General features: G+C 36.5%; 2 protein-coding genes and 3 long non-coding RNA genes across 6 annotated transcripts; 2 read left to right on the top strand and 3 right to left on the bottom strand.

The window, feature by feature from the left end:
* Positions 1–1433: 1433 nt before the first annotated feature.
* LOC130715287 (uncharacterized) lies at positions 1434–1770 on the bottom strand. Its single transcript, XR_009011615.1, has 2 exons — positions 1737–1770; positions 1434–1624 (listed from the first exon to the last, which is right to left on the bottom strand). It is a non-coding gene; the product is annotated as an uncharacterized LOC130715287 (long non-coding RNA).
* On the bottom strand, positions 1760–6715 carry LOC130715285 (uncharacterized). 2 transcript variants are annotated; one of them, XR_009011612.1, is made up of 4 exons: positions 6384–6715; positions 6146–6206; positions 4210–4339; positions 1760–1770 (listed from the first exon to the last, which is right to left on the bottom strand). It is a non-coding gene; the product is annotated as an uncharacterized LOC130715285 (long non-coding RNA). The 2 variants fall into 2 exon arrangements; XR_009011613.1 differs by lacking the exon at positions 1760–1770 and adding an exon at positions 3059–3069.
* Positions 1997–3063, bottom strand: LOC130715286 (uncharacterized). Its single transcript, XR_009011614.1, has 3 exons — positions 2841–3063; positions 2659–2746; positions 1997–2425 (listed from the first exon to the last, which is right to left on the bottom strand). It is a non-coding gene; the product is annotated as an uncharacterized LOC130715286 (long non-coding RNA).
* A 2298-nt stretch (positions 6716–9013) lies between the features above and the next one.
* LOC130715289 (uncharacterized) lies at positions 9014–13022 on the top strand. The gene is made up of 7 exons (XM_057565365.1): positions 9014–9199; positions 9283–9415; positions 11247–11350; positions 11424–11595; positions 11836–11976; positions 12051–12139; positions 12228–13022. The coding sequence occupies exons 1-7, from the start codon at positions 9108–9110 to the stop codon at positions 12796–12798; spliced, it is 1302 nt and encodes a 433-aa protein (XP_057421348.1). The 5' UTR covers positions 9014–9107; the 3' UTR covers positions 12799–13022.
* A 1659-nt stretch (positions 13023–14681) lies between these two features.
* LOC130714877 (GDSL esterase/lipase At5g33370-like) lies at positions 14682–18892 on the top strand. Its single transcript, XM_057564850.1, has 5 exons — positions 14682–14965; positions 17036–17181; positions 17705–17938; positions 18031–18280; positions 18547–18892. The coding sequence occupies exons 1-5, from the start codon at positions 14719–14721 to the stop codon at positions 18765–18767; spliced, it is 1098 nt and encodes a 365-aa protein (XP_057420833.1). The 5' UTR covers positions 14682–14718; the 3' UTR covers positions 18768–18892.

Genomic DNA, 18892 nt, shown 5'->3' with positions numbered 1-18892 from the left:
CGCTCATAGATGTTGAAGACAGCTGGTCATGGAAGAACAACCCTACTAGTTTGTATACTTCTCACTCAGCTTATAGTTGGGCTCTCCATGAGATGCGTGGAACACCAATACAAACCCAACCTTTATGCTACTTTGGCACCTTAAAATACCGGAGAAGATGAAACTATTTCTATGGATTCTTCTGCTTGATACTCTTCTATTTTTTTTTTCTTCATCTCTCTAGGATATTGGCTCTTTCTAATATTTGTTCTCGTTTCTCGAACAACGTTGAATTTGAAACACAATGCATGCGCGACTGCATCCATTCGTGAGAGCTTTGGACTAGACTTGGTGTGTCGTAAAACCAACTTTCTTCCATGCGTGTTCGTGGATTTGGGCTAGTTTTCCAATCCATCATACAGACCAACACATGTTTGCCATTATATTTTAGTGGCTTTGGCGTTGCCGCAACATTGCCATTTTTAAGGATACCTTATGGTTGTGGAGTATGTTCTGCAACAAGTTGCATCTTCAAGAGTGTGATGAGTTCTTGAGTCCTCCTACTATCTCATCTTCTTCGCACTCTAGCAAGTTACTTTGGTCTTGCCCAAGAGGTTCTATAGTTAAGCTTAACACAAATGACTTTTATGATGTATAGAAGCAGCTAGTTGGTTTTGGTGGCCTTGTTCGCAATGCTTCTGCTTCTTGACTGGGTGGTTTTTTGGGATCTCCAACGGGTCTTGGGTGCTCTCAGATGAGCTAACGTCCATAAGCATGACCTTCTCTTAGCTTGAGAGAGTTGGTTTTTTCGGCATGTCATTTGTGAGACTGGCTCGCTTGATGCTATTAGGATGTTGGATCTCCTCATTTGACTTCGCATTTGGAAGCTTTATTAGTGGAAATTGTTGATATCTCTACTCATATGTGGTGTGTTTGCTTCCAACATGTTTTGCAAGCAGGGCCGTATATTTTTTAAATCTCAAAAAGTAAATACACTACTATAACTTTAGAGTTCTCATTATATTTGTTTAGAATTTTATTTAAATTTGATCTATTTTTAATGTGTCACATGACATGACTTAACTTCTTTCTAGAATGTGTTTGCTTAAGATTATAAAAAAAAGTTGTTAACTCTCTGGAAAAAAGAGATCACATTTTTAGAGATATTTACAAAAAAATATAAACTAATTTATGTTTAAGTACACTAATAAAAAAACACTTTTTTTCCCTCACACAAAGTTCACTTTTATTTTCTAAATCTCAAAAAGTAAAATATACTACTATAACTTTAGAAGGAATATATTGTATCCATGTGCAATATTAATCCAAGCATGAACCAATGAACCATTATTTTACATGTTATTACGGGTAATAACTATTTACATGATTTTCGCTTGTGTGCCCATTTTATCAAAATTAATTTTTCCACACTCTTTGCAAATTAAACCATTCAGTTTTTCAATAGCATGAGCTACGCCTGGTGTCATTCCGATGCACTATTTAATTATAGACCAAATTGTTAAATTAAATCTTCAAAAAGCTTAATACTTGTGTGCTTCAATAAAATAAAAATATTTGAGACAACCATTTATTTTTGACCGTTAATCATTTATTTAAAAAGATACTCCAAGATTGAAATTACAACCTGCAATAATACGGATTGAAATCTATAAGCAATTACAATAAAAAGATATGAAAAAGCTATTACATTGTGTAAGATAATAAAAGATAAGATATCCTTAGAACCAAGATTTTACCTTAGATTTAATTTGTTCCGTGTGATATTTTGATCTGATACATAATTTACAAAATAGAAGTCAGTAACCCACCATTTTGATTAAATCAAATATATTTTACGCGTAATTTCAGAATCAAATTGAAATCTCTCTCTCACTTCCCCGTAAACTCTATCTTCCATCTAATCTAATTTCTTGATTTCTTGATTTTTATCTTATCTTCAGATCAATTTAAATTGATTTCAACTGTTTTAATTTTAGAATGAATCTTAAAAGATATATTTACCACCAATTTAACTCTATCTTTGTTAATTTGGCTTCAAGTAACCTACCTTCACATTAGTTACTGCCTATGCTATATATTACGAGCCAACGGCAACTAGTTCACTTTCACATACATACACAAAATCCTAATTTTCTTTCAATATCATTCAGCTCTCTCATCCATTGAATTTGCTTTGCTACCTCTCTATCTTCCCCTGCTTGGTCGATCATCATGAGGGACAAGAAAGAACTATGGAAACTGGTGAACAGCATCACAGACTGGGAGACACGTCAGAAGTTCTCCTCCAAACCCTTCAAGCCTGGCTTTCTTGATATGGTATTATCAGAGGATTCAGAGCATGCAGCACAGTTTTACAGTGAAGAGGAATTGACTCAGATCAAGAAATTGAAATCACATGTTGGATTGGGAGAAGGAACTTCAAAGACTACAGAGAAAAATCAGAATCAGAGGGTGATCAGAGAAAGTGATACTAAAGAAATGCATTCACATTCACATTCACAGGTTGAAGCGACAAAGGCAGAGAAAAAGATATTATCAGAGCAAGCACCCCACTTCTGTTGGAAAAAGAGATTAACTCACAATTTTTTCTCTGAAAAAGAGATAGCCCAAACCAAAGAAGTGTTCAAATTGCATTCAGAGACAACAGAGAATACTCACACTCAGAGGGTGATTAGAAAAAGGCCCAGAATTCCAAATCAAGAAATGTTTCTTGATGATGATGAAGAGGATGAAGCACCACCCAAACCTGCCAAGAAAAAATCAAGAAAGAAGATTGCTTCAGAGAATGTGCAAGAGTTGCCTGTAGAAACCAGAAACAGGATTGCAGAGCTTAATGGTACCAATACTCAATTTCTCATGAGCAAGAAACTCTACGGCACTGACGTGAACACGAACCACAATCGTCTCTCACTACCAGAAAACAGCATCAAGTGTGAGTTCCTCACTAAAGCAGAAAAAGAATGCAGTGCTGATGGGCTTGGTTTGGATGTGACTGTGTTGGACCCAAGCCTGAGAGAATTTTCTTTGGTCTTGAAGAAGTGGAAGATGAAAAGTGTCTTCGTCTACAACCTGATCAAGAATTGGAACAAGGTTGTATCTGAGAATGAGTTTCAAGAAGACCATGAACTCCAAATTTGGTCTTTTAGGATCAATACCAAACTCTACTTTGTACTCAACAAACTCTGAAATGTTAGATTAGGAAATTCATGTGTCGAATATTGACTTTTATTAATCCAATTCAATATTTGTTTTCAGTTGTTTTTAATATACTTGTCTTTTTTTATTAATCCAATTAACACTCTGTGTTTCCATTATACACGATGTTACATTTATGTGTTGAACTATTTAATTTTACTAATACACTGTACATATTTCTAATGATATATAGATAATTGATAAATTTAAATTAGTTTGCTCAGATGATGCCAAGTTTTATAATCGTTTATCAAATAATTACTTATATAAACTGAATCAAAATTACGCATTGACATAAACACGAAGGATAATAACGCTCAAGGGGTAGTTTAGTTAGTAAGGTAGACATAGGAAGAGTTCTTGAGTTCGATTCCCGCATAATACACTCGAAAGTAGAAATGGCAATGGTTCTTAGCCGCTACAAGAAAGCGGAGATTTAGGTAATTGGACTCGTAGCGGTTGGTCAACTGCCGGCGAATTTGGCACTACTAGACATACTAACCACGGTTCTGGGCAACTGCCGCCAAATACATCTTTATATCAGCGGCCGCCACTTGTCTTTTTTATTCTGTGTTGACTAGAGGTGGTTTTAACCACTGCAAGTCCTTTTTTTTCTATTGGTGTCTAAAGGTGGTCTGAACCGCTGCTAGTGTGCTATAATTTTTTTCGCGTTTCAAATATATTTTTGATCTTCTAATTTTCACTTCTAAACTAATTTTGAAGACCACTAATTCTCACTTTAAGTAGAACTTCTTTTGGTCAACAAGTTGGTTGCCTTCAAAAAGTCTGAAAAAAAAAACTCTTCCACCCTGCCATCCCTAATCTCTCTTCTTTATACTTCAATACTACCTGTGTGTCCTTTTCTGTTATTGTAAGAGAAAACCATAGTTTGCCTATTATTGCTAAATACGTGAGAAAATATTAGCCTATTAGGGGGACACACTACTGGGGAAAATAAAACAGAAGAAAGTAAATATTAACAAACTCAAGGGATTTTAAGAAAATGGTTCATACTCTATTCAGGACTTCTTTGTTCCTTCTGCATCAATATGTCTCCAAGGGTTGAGAGCATCTCTCATTGCTTGAGCTTCTCGGGAATTCTCCCATGTGCGCTTTTCTGACTCCAAAACAGTTACTTTGTCATCTGCATCATGCAAGGAAAAATTGAACAAATTCAAGCTTTATGAAGTAGAAAATCCTTAGATTCAAAAGCACCAACAGGAACTATCAAAATCCTGAAGAAAACAATTATCAAATATCCTCTTCATATGCAAAATAGTGCATTGATTGGTCCATCATATTTCTCAAAAATCCCTTCTCACTGGAAGTTCATAATACTCTCTAAAACTCAAATTTAACGTTATGGGGTTCTACATCTAGCACGAGCAGTATTGAACACAATATGTACTCAAGATACTAATCAAGTAAACAAACTCAAGAACCTGCTACAGTGCTACTATACAAATCAAAAGGTCATATCATAATGAATAATAATATGAAATTGCAAAAGATTTTGAAACAGTGTCAATAAGAACACCAAATGGAGAAACAAGAAAGTGCAAGAGTGATTAGAGAATAAAGAAAGGAAATTCCTCATACAGAAGCCAGTTTTGATCATGAACAGTTCCATAGAAGCTCCAAGCAAAGCTGACACAATCCCGATCTTCAAGTACCAACCAAGAAACTTCATTTTTCAACTGGATGAAATGGCAACAACGATTGGTGACTAAGATTTGAAAGATAACAAAGAAGTTTCATTTGGATGTGAAGAGTACCTACTACCTAAAATACTCGCAGCAAAGGGTACCTAAACCCGGAGATTTGAAGGCTTACAAACAGAATATGCCATACATACTTTGCACTTAAACAACTCCTGAACTTAAATTGTAACAGTTAAATTTGAAGAATTTAAATGTTACATGGGCACTTACATTATGATAAAACTAATTAGATGAATAAAGCAAAATTAAGCAAACGAAAAAGAGAACTGGGGATGCTATAAGGCAAAGGACCAAAGGAAGAATCAGACATTTCTTCATACAAATCTTTAGTCAACTAACTTACCAAAAATCGAAAAAGACCAGATGGTGACTCACAAAAAGAAAATAACTTTGGTTTAGTACAGTAAAATTCAGCATGGCATGAAAAAGAGACAACAGTTAAGTAATAAATAATTATTTTCCAACACTCTAGCATCTGGCCAATTACAATATGTGGAGGATAAGTAAACCAAACATGGTTGAATAAGCTTTTTTACAAGTTGCCAATTAGATACACCCAAAATTTGGTCGAGCATTGCACAAACCTGGACCCGATCAGCAAACACAAGCTATTTTTATCATATCTATCATTGCATGGATAAAATTAAACCACATTCCCCACATTGAAATTTGACAACATGATATCAGATTATAGTGTTGCCAGCTCTATAAACAATATAATAATGTGACATTTTTGTTAATTATTTAGTGAAAACTGAAAATGTTTCCTGAAATCAAAGAGGCCCTTAACTACCTATTAGAAAACTATCTGCAATTTCCAAGTGTTAATGAAGCAATATACCACTATTAACAAGAACCACTCCCATTTGCTTGCTAGTAACAAAAAATATGGAGGAGGCTTTAAAATAAAATTCACATTACAACCCAGTCTCACAACACAAATTCAATGAGCATGCCAATCATCATTATATGTATACGAAAGCAGCTCCATAAAGCCAACAAGTCCCTACTGCCTAAGCTTCAATTCAAGCATCAGTGATTTAATTTTAGTTTCAAATCAAATCATTCTCACAGGTTATTTTCCTCATCAAATTTGATGCTTAATACTCATAACAACGGTCCAATAGCAACTTAAAAAACATGCATTTGGTTAGAGGAAATATATCCAATTTCAGGTTTCTGATTTCTCAAAGAAAACTTTCACAGACTTCATCTGGTTGAGAACTTACTAGCTATTGAACCAATCAAAATATAGTGTCGAAGCCTTCGATTCGAGGAAATCAGTTGAATCTGCAAAATTAAGGAACGTTAAGATTGAGAAGAATAAATGTACGTAAACCAAATCAACTCAAAACTCAAATTAAGAAAAATTGCATGGTTTAGGCATTATTGGTGGACCTTAATGCAGCACAAAACAGAAATAAACCCTAAATCATACAGCGATGGTAGAAATTCAGTCAACGGCACCTCTTTTTGGTAGCTGTGGATGAAGGAATGGTGGGAGCGATGGAATCAGGACGGAAATAGAGAGCAGGAAAAGGGGCGGTGGTGCAAGCAGCCACGAAACTAAATGGAGGAGGAGAACGCGGTGGAAGAAAGGAGAGCGCGGTGGAGGAAACCTCTTTTTGGTGTCTGAATTTTTTTGTTTAATTGAAAATCGTTCCTATAACATCATGCTTATTTGGCATTTTTATTTATCAATAATCAAGATTCAAGCCACATAAGCATTACATGGACGCAGCTATACCTTGTGCCAACATCATTTATAAGGGAATTAGTGTTTCCAAAGATCACGCGTCGTGTATCCCTCGGGCAACCAGAATTTCTAGACCTCCACACCCACCACAAAGTATCAAGCAAAGATGGATCGGATTTGTGTAATAAGGGCTCGTTTGGCACGCCGTATTATGCATGATAGTATAAGCTTATACAATATATTATGAGTTTATCCATTGTTTGGTGATGACATTGTACTGTATAAGCTTATCCATCAAAGTCTCCTTATACGTCAAAATGACGTATTATTTAATCCATCATGTGAGTGATGGATAAGACATGATAAGGTTGTGACGTATAAGTCACTATCACCACCACCCTCCATTACTGCCAACTTACACCACCATTGGCACCACCACCGCCACCGGTGTTGTCGCCACCACCGCCACCGGTGTTGTCGCCACCACCCGATCACCACCGCCGCCGCCACCGCCGCCCTACCGTCACCACTGGTGTTGCTGCCACCACCACCACCACCACCACCGCCCTACAGGCACCACAATCCTATCGCCACCACCACCACCATTGCCTCCACCCTCCACCGTCGCCGCCACCCTACTAAGCCGCCACCGCCTTACCACCACCACCCTATCGTCGCCAACACCACAACCACCATCATTGTCACCACCGATCACCACCACCGCCACCCTACCGATCACCACCACCGCCGGTGTTGCCGCCAACGCCACCACTACCACCACCGCCCTACCGCCACCACCGACACCACAACCACCACCCTATCGCCACCACCACCACCACTGCCTCCACCCTCCACTGTAGCCGCCACCCTAGCGCAGCCGCCACTGCCACCGCCACCACCCTATCATCGCCACCACCACAACCACCATCACTGCCACCACCACCACTAACCTATCTCAACTGTCACCACCACCGCGACCAACACCAACCTACCACCATTTCCACCATCACCACTTCCATTACCACCGCCACCACCGTTATAATCACTTCCATATTTGATTTTTATTATATATCATTATTTAATACTTCATTAAACATAAAATTGCATTAATTTAAACGATATGGTAAATTATACAGAGTATGACCAAACGCTGGATAGTATAAGAAAGTTATCAGGACTCATACTATCAGACCTAATACTATCAGGTCTTATACTATCAGGCCTTATACTATACGCCGCACCAAACGGGCCCTAAGCCTTTGAGTCACTCCTTATGAGTGCAGTAGAGAAGCATGTCTCCCCTTGATTCACACAATAATATTCCCAATTCTCCCAACTTTCGGACAATCCCGTAAGCAATGAAGTGTTGTCTCTAAAGGCCCCTGACACATAGTGCACATACCTAATGCAACCATGCCCCTTGCAGCTCGTAGCGAGTTTGTCGGCAGTACCTCTTGCATGGCAACCATATTTGAAAGAGGCTTCCGTATCCAATTTCAGTCTTCATACTTAGCAGGTCCATCTGCCATCTGAGGGTAACTTCAAGGTTAATTTGGATGTTGGTGGTCGAGAGCAGAATGGCCCTTCATTGGTGTCTATCTGCCGACACCAATGAAGGGCGGAATCCGACTCTTTGGTGGTGGTTAATGCTGTAAAAAACAAAGTAAGGAGGCTTGACATAAACCAAATCATCCCGGACTACATATTACTTGCGGTCTATCTCCTTGAATCCTTCTCACATGTGAATAGAAGAGCAAATAATTCAACTCATGTTTTAGCATCTTTGGCTATTACCTTCTAACTTGTGTTGAGATGATCCCCCTAGGGTTGTAGCTAAAAGCTATTTTTGTAGACACATATTCTTAATTTAACGAATTGAGTCGTACTTGAATTTAAAGAAAAATAGTGACATTATGACATATCAAATAAAAACTGCTCATGTATGGTTATAAAAGTTTTTTCTTAAAAAGTTGTACCATGGGAAATTCACTATCTTTTATTTGATATGTAGTAATAATTTTTTACACCATTTTGAGAATACAATGTCGACACCTCTAATAGTAATTGCGTGATGATAATTTTGTCTTAACATCTCATTTTCACCTCCACCTTAAGTAAATGAGTAGAGACATGAGATAAATGAGTAATATGATTTGTGATGTTAAAAAAATACGAAAAGAGATAGAAAAAAGTGAGGGGAAATGAAATGAAAAAAATAAATAAAGTATGTATGTATGTATCATTACTATTACTAGTGCACCTCTTTGCATAGGATTCCAATCGAACACAAATCGAAGCTTCATTCATAACGTGTTCCTACCTCTAACGGCTACATTTTCCCACGCAGTAATGGGCCCACCACTCTACTAAAAACGACACTTTTCAACCTTTATACAGTATATTTTTCTTTCCTTTTCAGCAGACCGTTACACTTCCTCCCTCAAAGCACCACCATTCCTCCTTCACTCTCTCTCTCTCCGCCGCACCACACCGCCATGACGGTCGCCAGCGCAGCCGCATCACGCACCAAGAGGCTCGTCAAGCTCACCCTCGCCCTCCTCAGCCTCGGCTTCAACTCCTCCAAATGGTAACCAACACCTTCCTCCTTCCTTCTTCCCCCTTCTCGTTCTTGAAACACGAAAATGAAGGTTTATTTTTGTCGTTTTGCAGCAAAACGGCGGCGAAGATGGCGGTGGCGAGGATCAAGCTGCTCAGGAACAAGAGGGAGGTGGTCGTCAGGCAAATGAGGCGTGACATTGCTCTCCTTCTCCAATCAGGTCAAGATGCCACTGCACGTATCAGGGTAATTTGTCCCCTCGCTAAACCCTAACCCAATCCAACGCTCTCTTTCTTGTATTTTTTCCCTTTGAAGTATAAACTGAAACTTTTCAATTTAGAATCCCCAGTTATGGTATCTTCGAATTTCTATATATATATGCTAATTAGAGCCTGTTTGGATATGCACCAAAAAGCATTTATTGGAGCTTCTCTACTATAGAAAAAAGTACAACATAAGCTCCAATATGTGCTCTTGATCCGCATCCAAACGAGGTCTTAGTCCACGAAGGATCTGAGTTTTTGATAAAACTTTAGGGACTGTTCTACTTACTAGGATAGTTGCTCATTGGATGAGGAATCAAAAATAAAAAGTTAGACATGTTCAGCAGAGTATGAAATGAAACACTCCTCACCTATCCAAAAATAGTAGATGATTGTAGTGGGAGTAGAATATGAATGTACTTTATAACTGCGAATCACTACTTAGTTACTTATTATCCGAGAGTTCATACTATACTTGTCCGTGGGGAGGAGGATTCAGATATGTGTGGCCTAGAATTAGTCATAATAATTTGTGATAAGATATTATGATGTCATTTGATCTGCATAATTGACATTATTGAATGGAAGCTGAGATCATTAATTTGGAAGAACTATTGCATGTACAATAGATCTACCATGTGTCTGACCCTTCTTTGGATACTGAGCTTTATAGCACCAGTTTTCCCTTTTTGTTGGATGCCCTTCAAAATGGCTGTGCTGTTTGTCCTTCTTTATCTTGCCTACATAGAAATGCACTAGATGGTTGTGTTAATTGTACAGAACAGACATAAACGTTCTTCATAGATTGTTATATTTTAAAGAGAAAATGTTCCTTGATTGGAAATTGGGGAGTTAGCCTTTGCCATTTCGTAGAAAAATAGCTTTGGTTCTGTATCTCTGTGCTTACTTGGTTAGTTGTGGGTATTGCTGGTTGTTGCTTAAATCTCATTCCGTGACAAAATGGAGATATTCATATAAGAAACCTAACTATAGTTCATGGGAATAAAAGTGATAAGGAAGGGTAATTTATGTAATTCCAAATCACTTTCCTAGAGTTCAGGCAAAGAGAACATCATGTGCTGCTCTTTTGGATATTAGTTATGGAGCCCGTTTGGATACAGATTACAGACTTATTGGAGCTTGTCTGCTAGAAAAAAGAACTGTATACGTTCCAATAAGTGCTCTTTTTTTTTGCATAAAAATGGCTTCATAGATGGAAAGGGAATAACAAAATGCAGCTTTTCTTTTGTTGATGTTTGAAAATTTTAAAATTTCCCAATTGCTGCTAGGTCAAATTTCTTGGCGCACTCACAATATTTAGTATGTTTGATTTATAGTTTTTCATCAATTCTCCTACTTTCCGATACAAGCTAGTGGATATAAACATGGTTATCAATACAGAAACATGAAAGGGATGATGATCCTCCATTGAATTGGGTTTACGTTTTAGAAAGTTTCAATACAAACATACTCGCAATTGTCTCAAGCATCAGGAGGAGGCAACATTTGAATTTGTAATTCTTTGCAGAAGATTACGTTTAATGTTATGTAAATGTAGCATTCAGTATGAAATTGTATCCAACACAACTAAAGATTCATATTAATTGGTTCAATAATATAATTTCATTGAAATTCTTTTGTGGCTGTTCATTGTCTCTTATTAGTGCTCACTTTTAAGAAAAAGTATAAAATTTGAAAGTTGAGGTTTTCTCCCTCGAGCGTGGTGGTATGTGATGTGTCTGATGCCTTTTGTTTCTTTTTCTCTTGGGATCTGCATTTTGTGATTTTTACCTAAAGATTCTGTGGCTTTGTAGGTTGAGCACGTGATGAGAGAGCAAAACGTTTTGGCTGCAAATGAGTTCATTGAGCTCTTCTGCGAATTAATTGTGGCCAGGCTCTCAATCATTTCAAAGCAGAGGTGAAGTATAGGGGAACTCAATTCATGGACATGAAAGTAACATTTGAAATTCTAATGCTAATCCTTGTTTCAGGGTATGTCCAGCTGATTTGAAAGAAGGAATAGCTAGCGTAATCTTTGCAGCCCCTAGGTGCTCAGAAATCCCAGAACTTGTGGCTCTTAAAAATATTTTTGAGAAGAAATATGGGAAAGATTTTGTATCTGCAGCAACTGATCTTAGACCTAACTGTGGTGTAAATCGCCAGGTGAATCTTTTCTGGATTGCAATTTCGCGTGTGTTACTATAAAGAAGAGTCCTTTATGATTTGATGCTTCTTTGTCAAGAAACTACTGAACTGCTATTAATTTCTCAAAAGTATTCACTATCGTGGTTGTGAATTGCAATGTCTTTTAGTTGATCAACAAATTCTCAGTATCAACACCTAAACTTCTATTAAGTCTCAAAAGTATTAATATCCGTGCTTATGCATTGCAATGTCTTTTAGCTGATCGACAAGCTCTCAGTACGAACACCTCCTGGTGAGGTAAAGTTGAAAGTTCTGAAGGAAATAGCCAAGGAATATCAAATTGATTGGGATACTGCAGAATCTGAGCAAGAACTTCTGAAACCTCCAGAAGAGCTAATAGTATGTTTTCTGTCTATAATATCAAATTCTATGCTGTCTCAAAATTTCATTGATAACATTCTGTCTCGGGTCAGGATGGGCACCGTACTTTTGTCAGCGCCAGCAGCTTACCTGTCAAGCCTTTAACAGATGTGTCCACAGAATCAAATAATCCAACTACAAGGTGAATCTTATTATACCAATAGAATCAGATTAAGCTTGCTACTTTTTGTTATCTTATTTCCTTATAGGATTGTGTGGTGACTAATCAGATTATCCGGTGGGGGAAAAAGCGATGCCGTGCATTATGAAAATTCCAAGTCTGCTGCTGAAGCAGCAGCTGAAGCAGCTAAGAAAGCAATTGCTGCCGCAGAAGTTGCTGCTTATATGGCTATGAAGGAACATAACGAAGCCCCTCAACCATACTTTTATAACTCAGGAGTGAACTCTGGGACCTTCCGATCAAATGAACAGAACATGACTAGTCATAAATCATCAATTGAGGAGAAAATGCACAGGTCCTACAGCTTGCCAAGGTCTGACCAAATGAACAGTGAAGAAGATAAATTGCCTACTCAATTCAATGATGGAAAGGACTACAGAAGACACAGCTACCATCCAACTTCTGCACATTCTGATATTAAGTTTGATGAATCAGATTGTGATGAAGAAATTGAAGCAGGAGAACCTTATGTTTCTTTGCCGCCTCAGCGACCTCCACCCCCTGCACCTTCGTCGCAGGTCAAAAGGGATGGTAGCATTCGAGTTCATCCCAAATTGCCAGATTATGACGAACTTACTGCCCGTTTTGATGCTCTAAAATTCAAAAAGTCACAGTCCTGAACACACTGGAGCCAGTTTATCAGTACGTTTTTAATTCAGTCATATACGTATAGGAATGGTATATTTTGTCATATATAGAGATACTAAGAATGTCATGTTGGATGCTATACTTGGGATGTATGATTCTGCAACTGCGTATTATATTTGTTCCTGATATATAAATTGTACTATTTTTTTGAAACTTGATTCTCAATAATAATGCAACTCTGGTCACATTTAGAAAACTGAAGTAGTGAAAATTATCATCATATTCTTTTGTGATATTGAAGGACATTTTAGTGTAAATTTTTTAGAAATTATTATTTTATTATTTTATTATTTTACTTAGTTCTCAAGTATTGTGATCGTGCAAATTGGGTCTTATTTTTTAAAGCTGAGTCTTTAACATTTAGCAAAGGGGATGTTGCAACCAAGTCTTTCAGCAAGTGTTCCGTCAAAAATTTAACTGAGGCTCCTTACGGGGCACCTGAGTGATGTAGCCATTTCTGAATGACTCACGTAACTTACACATGATCTCCCCTTTCCTACACCAGGTATCACCATCTTTCCCTAAAGAAATGGGGTTTATGTGAACCCCAATGTCGGCTGTGAAGTTGTTCCTTGAGAAGAGTAGGTGTCTCCACTTAGTGAACTCTGGTGGGAATCCCTGCAAGTCCCCCCCCCCCCCCCCCCCCACAAAGTAGTTGTTTGAAGGTTCAAGAGATGGAGCCTGGAAAGAACAAGGCAATTACCCACTCCTGGACAACCACAACCCCCATTGTGATTGAAATTTCACTCACCTACCCTTCTTACTACATAAATCACTCTACTCATTGTTTACCATCTGCCTTATACCAAGTGTACTTCCGCCCCACTAATAGATAGATCAACCAGTAGTGGCTCATTAATAAGTTTGTTGAAGTCACATGTGAAGCACCATGTTTCAATATTGCACCCGTCCTTTAAATCACCCCAAGTCTTTCCATAGTTGTCTTTTTATTATTCTGATCACATGATGAATAAACATTCACAATACAATATTCGACTTTCTCTGCTTCCCACCACACTTTAACACAAATAAAATGATCTCCTTCAACAACATCTTCTAACTCAAAAAATATTTTCATTCCAGATAGATCGACCAACTGAGGCCTTAGTTATCCACATTTAATCATCACCCCCCATAACATTACAGGGGAATGTGTTGAAGGTATTCGTGCCAAGCAAGAAGAGTGAACACAATAATCATTAGGTTTTTGTCAAGTTTAAAGTCTTAATAATTCGGATCGCCTGCCTTAAACTTGATTGAACATACCGATCTAGAAAATTAGTGAAAAATATCAGAAGACAGGGCCTTGATATATCAAGTTAATTCATCTTTGTGACATACATCTCCTTCCATTGATTTTAAGTCAAAATTAATTATTGGGAGAATGAAAGTATACATAATCTATTTCAATATACAATGGCTACTCCAAATACTATAAAGAGCTAGAGGACATTACTTGTCACTTGTCAGCCTCCAACTCCACAATCACCTATGCAATCAAAAGAAAATATACATAGTATATCCTAATTTAGAAACATGTATGATGTAATCATAATGGTCCAGGATTAATTAAAAAGAATCACAGAAGCATCAGGAAGGAATCTTAAGATAGAGTTAGCAGATTTTTAATTTGTATGAGGAAGGGATCTTCGGACAGGAACTAGCTTATGCGGCGCAAGGTTTAGATTTCCTTACTAGGATTCACCGCCTAAAATCCTAGAAACGAATGATTTGTTTCATTTGTAGACAGCTGGCAATTAATAAACAAAACTTGATTATATTTGTGTAGTATCTAAGTTGTATAAATATTGCTAGGCAGCTACTTATTAAAGCATGCATTAACCAACACTTCAAAGATTATTTTATACAGTGAATTTATAGCTATTTCCACAATGGCTAACAAATTGATGGCCATATTAGTTTTCTTCCTGGCCATGGTTTGCTCGAGTTTGAATGTGGGGAGTGAACTAGGAGTGCCTGCAGTTTACATATTTGGGGATTCCACTTTTGATGTTGGTACCAACAGTTTCTTGTCATATTCATCATCTAGGGCAGATATGCAATTTTATGGGATTGATTTTCCATTCTCAAAGCCAACCGGGAGGTTTAGCAATGGCTACAACACCGCGGATCGTATTGGTATTTTAGCATGTTTGGATTCACTTTTCTAGATTAATTCTAAAACACATATACAAGCTTCTCTTTATAGTTAACTATGATTTTAGATTCAATTGTAAAATAATTTCCAAACACAGGCATAGGTGCACTTATTTCACAACTTGACTCGAGTCTATTTTGATATGGGCTTATTGGAGTTTATGTAATTGGAAAAAACACTCGATAAATTTCAATTTTTTTTTAAAGACACTCGATAAATTTTAATAAGTACTCTTTAATTTGCATTCAAATGGGTTTAATATGTGCTTTCAATAACTCGAAATTTCCACTTTAGATTAGAAGCATACAATTTACTTAAATAGCTAAAATATGTTTTTGTTCCCTGAAAATAGAGCTAATGTTAGTTTTAGTTTATAAAAAAATATTTATTGGTTTTCAACCACTGGAAATATACATTGTTATCTGTTTTGGTCATTGTCATTAAATTTTGCTTAAAGGATTCACATAATGATGACTCATCCTTTCTACTTGATGTGTTTTATCTGATTTGGCATCGTGAGACTTACTCATTTACACAACTCAATCGTTGTCATACGTGACTCACATTTGTTTGTGTAAATGAGTGAGTCAAACTATACTAAATCATATGAAAAATATCAAGTATGAAGAGTCAATCATCATTATGTGATTCTTGGTAAGCAAAACTTCACGACAAGGACTAAAACAAATAACAATACATATTTTTAGAGATTAAAAATTAAGAGCACCTCCAACAAAAAGATCTTAATTTGAGACTTTAATTCAATTTTGGGGGGTCGTATGACCATATAAGATTTAAGGCACCCATAAGACCCCGGTTAAGGATAAAAGTAGGTCAGGCTGCCTAGCCCACATTACTCGCAGACCAAACTACTCCCTCCGTTCCTAATTATAAGACCTAGTTTTAAAATTTTCTAGTTCCTAAATATAAGACCTTTAACAATAATCTAGCAAAAAATATTCTACTCTTCCATATATAACCCTTACATTAATGGTGTGTTTTCAATTCCAAAGTTTTAATTACCACCTACCATTTATTAGTGAGAGAAAATAACAAAGGGTAAATATGGAAGAATGTATGCATTTTTAAAAAACCAACACACTAATTAGACACATTTAATGTTTTATTAATAAGCGCGATTTTTTGTATTAGGTCTTATAATTAGGAACGGAGGGAGTAGTAAATAGATAAGGTCAAAGCTTTTTGAAAAACTTTTTTAGTTAAAAAGGCTAGACTTAAGCCATTCATAAAGCCTTGTAAGTCTAACAGGTCGGTCTTTTTAAATAAATATAATTTTGTTTTATTATTTTTACATTGAATTTCTATTATAATATCTAAAAATTATATATTTATTGAATTATTTATATATCTATGCATGTTACACTATATAATTATTTGACCATATAAACCTCTATAGATATAGATTGATGACCTATTTTCTTTGACTTAGACAATAAAATGATATTATCATATTTTCTCTCGTTAGCTATAAGTTTGTTGGCATGTTTACAAATAGGTTTGTTGGTATACTTGAATGTCATATGATAAGAGATCATTAAATAGACTACCAGGCCAGACTTTCAACAGATCATGACTTAGGCTTGAAAAAAAGCGCATATGACAAATAACAGGCCAGACCCAGAACTTGGATATTTAAAGTAGGTCAGACTTATTTAAGTACAACCTAGTATAGTCTAAGCATATTTCCACCCTTGGTCTCAGTGCACATTTCATTCTAGTAGTTGAAAACTCTTTTACTTTTAGTTAGATGCACAATTCTCAATATTTATATATTTTTTGGTCATAGAACATATTTAAGTTGTATTTTTAATAGTTTGTAATTAAAAAGTTTGAACTGATCATAGAATTTGTAACCTGCATGTAGTTACAAATTTTAATATCTCACTAGAAACTTCTTTATTGCATACTATTCTCGAAGTAATAAGGATGACTACATATTGTACTTGTGACTTGTGTATCCTTGTTATTATACATGTGTGCTAAATGCTGATGCCTGATATTGTCACTGATATGTTCATTTTGCTCATCAGTGAACTTTCTAGGATACACCGAGAGCCCACTACCGTTTTTGTATCTTGTCCAAAATGACACACAACATTTCAAGAGGGAAATCCTTAAAGGTGTCAATTTTGCTTCAGGAGGATCTGGTCTTCAGCACCAAACTGGAAGACGGTTTGTAAGTTTTACCTCCCTCCTCGATCTACTCCTATATATATATAGTCATAGGCTCATAGCTCGGTCATAGTGAAGAAGAATGTTTACTTGTAAAGTAAGAAACATTTTTTAAGTTGATTTGCTTTCCTAGATCCTCTATTCCAAAGCAAACTTTCAAAACTCGCATTACTTTTTGTTTTCCTTATTTCCTGAGGAATTACCACAACAATACATTATAACATTTTTCTAAGCCTTAGTTTACACTAAGAAAAATATGGTTTGTAAGTTAAATTAAAGACATTCTCTGCAAATTAATTTTAATACATATGTAGTATATGGTAAAATAACTTACGAAATGTTGGTAATAAAAGCATGGTTCATGGATGAACCAGTTTTAACATGATCCAGAATAAAATTGGTCTAAATTTTTCTATACCAGTTACAATGATCATCTAATTTCTGTGAGCACCATACTCTACAAAAGCTTCTATCAAATATCTAAATTTCTAGTCGTCAAGTTGAACTGACTTTTTGTGCTAAAACAGAATAGGGTTATACCCATCGCAGAACAGATCCAGCAGTTCAAAACTGTTATCAGCAACATCTCAGTGTGTCTAAATGACACAAGAATTAACAAATCTTTCTTCCTTATTAGTGTGGGAAGCAATGATATATTTGAGTTCTTTGATAATTTGAGTAAGTCCAATCCCAGCAATATCACACTGGAAGTACCAGAATTCTTGGTCAATCTAATGAACAACTACGAAGCTCATCTCAAGGTTAATTTGTCACCTCACAAATATTCCCCTCTTTTTTTTAATATCTCAAATTAACATCTTTATTGACTTAATTTCCTTCTATGTTTTCATAGAGTCTACTGAACCTTGGAGCCAGAAAATTTGGCATATTAAGTGTTCCTCCTCTGGGTTGCGTACCGATTCTGCGTTCCAACGCGAGTGATGGTAAGTGTCTGGAGGGGCTCAACGCCATTGCTCGACTCTTCCACACAGCGTTGGGTGCTGTGCTGCGAAATTTGAACTCAGAGTTCCTAAACATGAAGTACTCACTTGCAAATACATATGACATCACCTGTAGCATGATAGATAATCCTACTCTATTTGGTAAGCTATCTGACTCTGATCTAAGCATGTATAGTCATGCTTCTTTGCAAATTAATTTTAGCACATAAAGATCATATTGTAAATAATATAAATGTGGGTTGTTAAACGCTGTGATCCACCACGAATCATTATATCTGACCGTTAGTTCCCGCAAGTGTTACCTAAAAATATATATGGTTCATGAATTGATGTGTTTTTTAACTTGATTCGCCATAAAATTGTTCATTTTCTAATGAAATGACTCTCTAATTGTTTTGTTTGTGAAGGTTTGCAAGATGTAAAATCAGCTTGCTGCGGAAATCAAACGCTCTCTGGCGGTACACCCTGCAGCCCTGATGCTGAAGTATGCGAAAATCGCAACCTATTTCTGTTCTGGGACCAGTACCATCCCACAGATTATGTAGCTACTTTAGCTGCCTTCAGTGTCTATAGTGGTGGAACTGAATATGTAGCGCCCATGAATTTCAGTGTGTTGTTTCAAGAGTAGCCTTTCCTGTTGTCTGATTAAGAGTAAGACCATGAGGACAAGTTTGTTAACATCATATTATCACTTTAATTTCTTCAGCAGTTGGATGTTATTGTCCATAACTCTGTCCCAATCTATGATAATTG

The sequence above is a fragment of the Lotus japonicus genome, chromosome 4 (genome assembly GCF_012489685.1).
Source record: "Lotus japonicus ecotype B-129 chromosome 4, LjGifu_v1.2".
Classification (NCBI taxonomy): Eukaryota; Viridiplantae; Streptophyta; class Magnoliopsida; order Fabales; family Fabaceae; genus Lotus; species Lotus japonicus.
The sequence above is the reverse complement of the archived record's forward strand: the minus strand, read 5'-3'. Positions and strand labels throughout refer to the sequence as shown.

What these genes read in the sequence shown, in the direction of transcription:
- LOC130715289 (XM_057565365.1), top strand. Translation starts at nt 9,108, where the DNA reads ATGACGGTCGCCAGCGCAGCCGCATCACGCACCAAGAGGCTCGTCAAG. An exon ending in TCAATCATTTCAAAGCAGAG is followed by an intron (nt 11,351 to 11,423) that starts GTGAAGTATAGG and finishes TCCTTGTTTCAG; the next exon opens with GGTATGTCCAGCTGATTTGA. An exon ending in ACTGTGGTGTAAATCGCCAG is followed by an intron (nt 11,596 to 11,835) that starts GTGAATCTTTTC and finishes AATGTCTTTTAG; the next exon opens with CTGATCGACAAGCTCTCAGT.
- LOC130714877 (XM_057564850.1), top strand. Translation starts at nt 14,719, where the DNA reads ATGGCTAACAAATTGATGGCCATATTAGTTTTCTTCCTGGCCATGGTT. An exon ending in CAACACCGCGGATCGTATTG is followed by an intron (nt 14,966 to 17,035) that starts GTATTTTAGCAT and finishes TTTGCTCATCAG; the next exon opens with TGAACTTTCTAGGATACACC. An exon ending in ACCAAACTGGAAGACGGTTT is followed by an intron (nt 17,182 to 17,704) that starts GTAAGTTTTACC and finishes GTGCTAAAACAG; the next exon opens with AATAGGGTTATACCCATCGC.